The sequence below is a fragment of the Bactrocera latifrons genome, unplaced genomic scaffold, assembly GCF_001853355.1.
Source record: "Bactrocera latifrons isolate USDA-ARS-PBARC rearing strain unplaced genomic scaffold, ASM185335v1 scaffold_511, whole genome shotgun sequence".
Lineage (NCBI taxonomy): Eukaryota > Metazoa > Arthropoda > Insecta > Diptera > Tephritidae > Bactrocera > Bactrocera latifrons.
In genome coordinates this window covers 87-4221 of record NW_017537170.1, presented here as the reverse complement: position 1 = coordinate 4221, position 4135 = coordinate 87, and the positions used below count along the sequence as shown (strand labels likewise).

At 39.9% G+C, this 4135-nt stretch overlaps 1 protein-coding gene across 1 annotated transcript; it reads right to left on the bottom strand.

Annotated features, from left to right (window-relative positions):
* Positions 1–735: 735 nt before the first annotated feature.
* Positions 736–2770, bottom strand: LOC108973969. The gene is made up of 2 exons (XM_018941536.1): positions 2165–2770; positions 736–2100 (listed from the first exon to the last, which is right to left on the bottom strand). Exons 1-2 carry the CDS (start codon positions 2768–2770, stop codon positions 736–738), a joined length of 1971 nt encoding a protein of 656 aa, XP_018797081.1.
* Positions 2771–4135: the final 1365 nt, after the last annotated feature.

The following is a 4135-nucleotide window of genomic DNA, read 5'->3' as shown; positions in this document are numbered from 1 at the left end:
AGAGCAGGGTAGAAGGGAAACAGTGGTGAATCTCTTAGCCCTTATCTCGCATTGGCAAAACTACGCTGTAAGCATCTGGGGTCCCCAAGGTATGATATTATACATTGGAGGAGGTGTCGATAGTGGGGAAGCAGATACTGTTAAAATTCACGTCAAACGCAATAATCCTAAATGAAAACTACTCCTCTTGGCCTTAGCAACGGAACTTTTTTTGGTATCGTAAAGGACCAACGTGGTCTATGCGTGGTTTATTGGTGTACCCGTTTAAACTAACCTAACCTAAGGCTGCTCCAGGATAAATCCATTATTTAAATACTCAGCGAACATATTAATACAATCAATACACCTTCGAACTGCGAGCGAATATTAAAACAAATTTTAGTGAAGTGATCTGAGACTTTTTCTATTTTTGTATTTAAATTTCAGCTTCTGGGTAAAAACTAAATACTTTCTTCTCTCGTTATAAATAGTCGACACTGATTTTAAAGGATCGTGAATATTCCTTTATAAAATTGCGATTTTTTCGTTAAAATTTTTGTTTTCGGTGAATACAGAAGCTTACTTGTGAAGCTCTGCAGATTTTGCGAATAATTTTAAAGATATATGGATCAAGGATAAAGGGTTTTCATCTGAAGAATTCGAGCAAGCACTACCTCGGTTAGTTCAAAAATATAAAAGAGAGGCGAACGCACGGTTAAAAATACATTTATTTAATATAATTTATATTCAGCTTGTCTACAACTTTTTCTTGCCACAAATTCGACGCCAAATTTTTTCTACAAAAAATGCCATTGCACGCTTGCGTCGAAAGTAGCAGAGCTCAGTCAGAAATACCATTATCATTATAGCACAAGCAATGCCATAACCCATCCAAATATACTTCATATCCTTTACAGCCATGGCGCGGAACTCATTTCGACGACTCAAGTCTTTCAAGCTCACACGTCCGGCTTTGAGCATCTCCAAAAAGCCGCTACGCGTCCAATACTCAGTTAGACCCGCCTGTGCCGTCCGCAAAATCATGTCTCGTAAGATTTGCGAAAATATCGAATTACTGTGAATAGGGAAACACATCGGTATATTATTATAAAAACACATATCGCTGCGTAAACGAAATAAGGGCGTGGTAAAAACTTTCTGCTGTTCATTGTAAATTCGCCAATTAGTTGTTGGTACCATATACAAGTATTTTGTATTGAAAGTGTCACGTGTCGATAGGAAAGTTTTATAATCTTTTTCAACATAAAACATGGGAATATACTTTCGCAAGTCTGCCGTACGTGCAATCATCTCTACATATTCGGGCGCAAAAACGAATATCTTCTTATTCGAATGCAGTATGTCGTCGATATTGCGGAATGGTGCCACCTTCGGTGCACTCGTCCAATAGGTGGCAAAGTAGGCATTATACGAGGTAGTCAGCAATATACCAAGTACACAGATTTGCAAGTAAATGAAACGTATAACGAACGGTGCGCGACTGAGCTCACGAAATGACTGACCCAAAACGCCGCGCAGGCAAGCGTCATGTATGAAAAAGCGCAACAAGTCCGGTTTCTTGCCATGCTGCCAGAGCGCGCAACTCAACACAACGGATATGAGCAGTACGACGCCGAGCGCCAGCGCAAAGGTCATACCCTCGAAGACGATCCAAAAGAAGTCATAACTTGGTATATCCGCTTCCACCGGCGACCAAACGCACCAATTCACCTGCTCGTATGGGTAAGAGAAACCATCAAGGGGTATATTTGGATACGCAAGACCGATCGAAATTTCAGCAGTATTATTCCGTACTGCCTCGACTAACTCTTGCGCCGGCGTGATTCTCATATTTGGCGGTTCGTAGAATTTAAAATTGTGTTTAGCTGCAAAAGTGACGAAGAAATGGCCAACGAAACCGCCCAAAATGCGTTTGCCATTGTATTTGTAGATAATAATGCGTGGCTCGGAGCCACCTATTATATAGGGTATCTTGAACTCGTGTAAGTTGCGAAGCCGATCCGGAAAGATGGACTCGTCTTTTAGTTGTAAGGCGTTCAAGGTTTTGTACTCCAAGGCAAACACTGGAAAGTGTGTGTAACTGTAGAATTGCTTTGTGCGCTGCAAGTTTGTAGAAAATATGTTGCAATTATATCTATGAAATATACTAAACGCTATATTATACCTTATAGTCGGCGCACAATGCTGCCACATTTATCATTTTGCTTTGCCAACAAAATTTAAAGAGTTGCTCCAGATAAAGCTCATCACAGGTCGCCGTGGTGTTATCGTTATTTATTAAAAATAAAATATTCGAGAGTGTTCTATGCTGCAAACTTGTCGCTAACGTTTTGAATAGCCCTGACTGCGCCACCAATGCCTCTTCCAAATACACCACCAATAAGAGCTCCACTCTAAAGTGCTGCTTCAACTGAACGGCACTCAACTCGTTGAAGTGTATAACTGGCACTGCGAGCTCCGACATCACTTTGCGTATGAACTGCTCTTCATAATCCACATTAGCGGTCAGACGAAAGTTCTCATAGGCTACTACTTCCTGTGGCTCCTCCAGCTCCGTCTGTGTTTGTGCCACGAATGCCGATCCTAAAGTTGCATTACGGTTGTGAACAAACACCAGCTGGTCATAGTGATGCAGTTGTCGCACATCCTGGAGGATATTCAGCACACTATAGTCTGTCAATTCTGCTCCGTCTGTGCGCTGCTCACAACTGACCACCTGCGTGAGTAGTTGTAATGCGAGTGTGCAGCCAAAATTCCATTCATGCTTCATATTCTCCGCTGCCAGAGTTTGTGACGCTAATTTCTGTTTACTTAGCGCTTTTATTGCTTAACATACATATATCCAATGCCGTTACGCTTACCTTCAAGCTACAAATAATTGTGTGTTCGTACTTAGGTGTCGCATGTTGCTGCTAATTGATTCCCAGGTGTGGCATAATAAGCTATGTATGTGTGTTTGGGTTAAGCGTTGTCCCTTAATTATGCAAACTTAATGTGAGAAAAGCTGTTAAAAGTTGTGTTCTGCTCATTTAGCGGGATTTCATACCAGCGTCGTGGAGTTTGTGTGTATTAAGAAGTCATATTAAGCTTCATGTACAATCAAGTGCATATGTGTGCGTTAGTTATGTGTTGTTACATTCAATTAACTAAAATTAACCATTTGGGATATGTTTTTCTAGTTAGAAATCAAAGCTGTTTTATACATAGGAAAACTTAATTATTAATAATGGAACTTTCAGCGGCCGAAGAGAAACTCCGGTAAGCTAATATAATACGAAATGTGCTCAGAAACTATTCTATGAATACTTTGCTCGGCAACGAATCTGTAAAGCAATTATTGTGGTTTCGATCGTTGTTTCTGCAAGTCCATATATCAAAGAAAGTTCTCCTTGCTACTCCAACAATCCGAGTTTAGTGAAAAGTGTCTGAGCAAAAGATCCAAAATATTGGTTAGTCGAAAAAGTTGTTTCGTATTTTATCAATCGATGACATTGCAGTCTCCAATGCCAACAATCACATTGTGTCAAACCGCATAGTGTGGAGTGGAAAGGTGAGATTTCATTAAAAAAAATAATAATAAAAATAAAATAAAAGCGTGAAAACTGAGAAATGGTTACAGCTGTTCATAAATGAGTGAAAATAATGAAGAAATTCGCTATATGTGACCTGGTCTACGAAAAGGGAGCTAACGTGCGAAAATTTTTGGATTCTATCACGTGAAAAAGCATCTCATCTTCCATCCGAATCAACTAAAAAGTGAAAATTGATTTTTTGACAAGTAAGCCCCTTTCCGTAAACCAGGTCACATATATTGAGATTTTTTTTATAAAAAAAGGGAGAATGCCACACAAGCCAGCAATGAAATTTGTGAAGTTTACGGAGACGATGCTGTATCGGTTCGTGTTGCACAACGATGGTTCGCTCGTTTACGTTTTGGAAATTTAGATGTGAAAGATGCATCTCGCTCTGATCAACCTACCGTTGAAAAAGACGACGAAATTATGGAAAAGATTTACCAGTACCGTCACATAAGCAGCCATGACATCGCTAAGGAACTTAACATGCAACATCAGACGGGTTTGAATCATTCAAAAAAGGCTACAGAAATATGCTCGAAGTTTGAACATGAATTGTC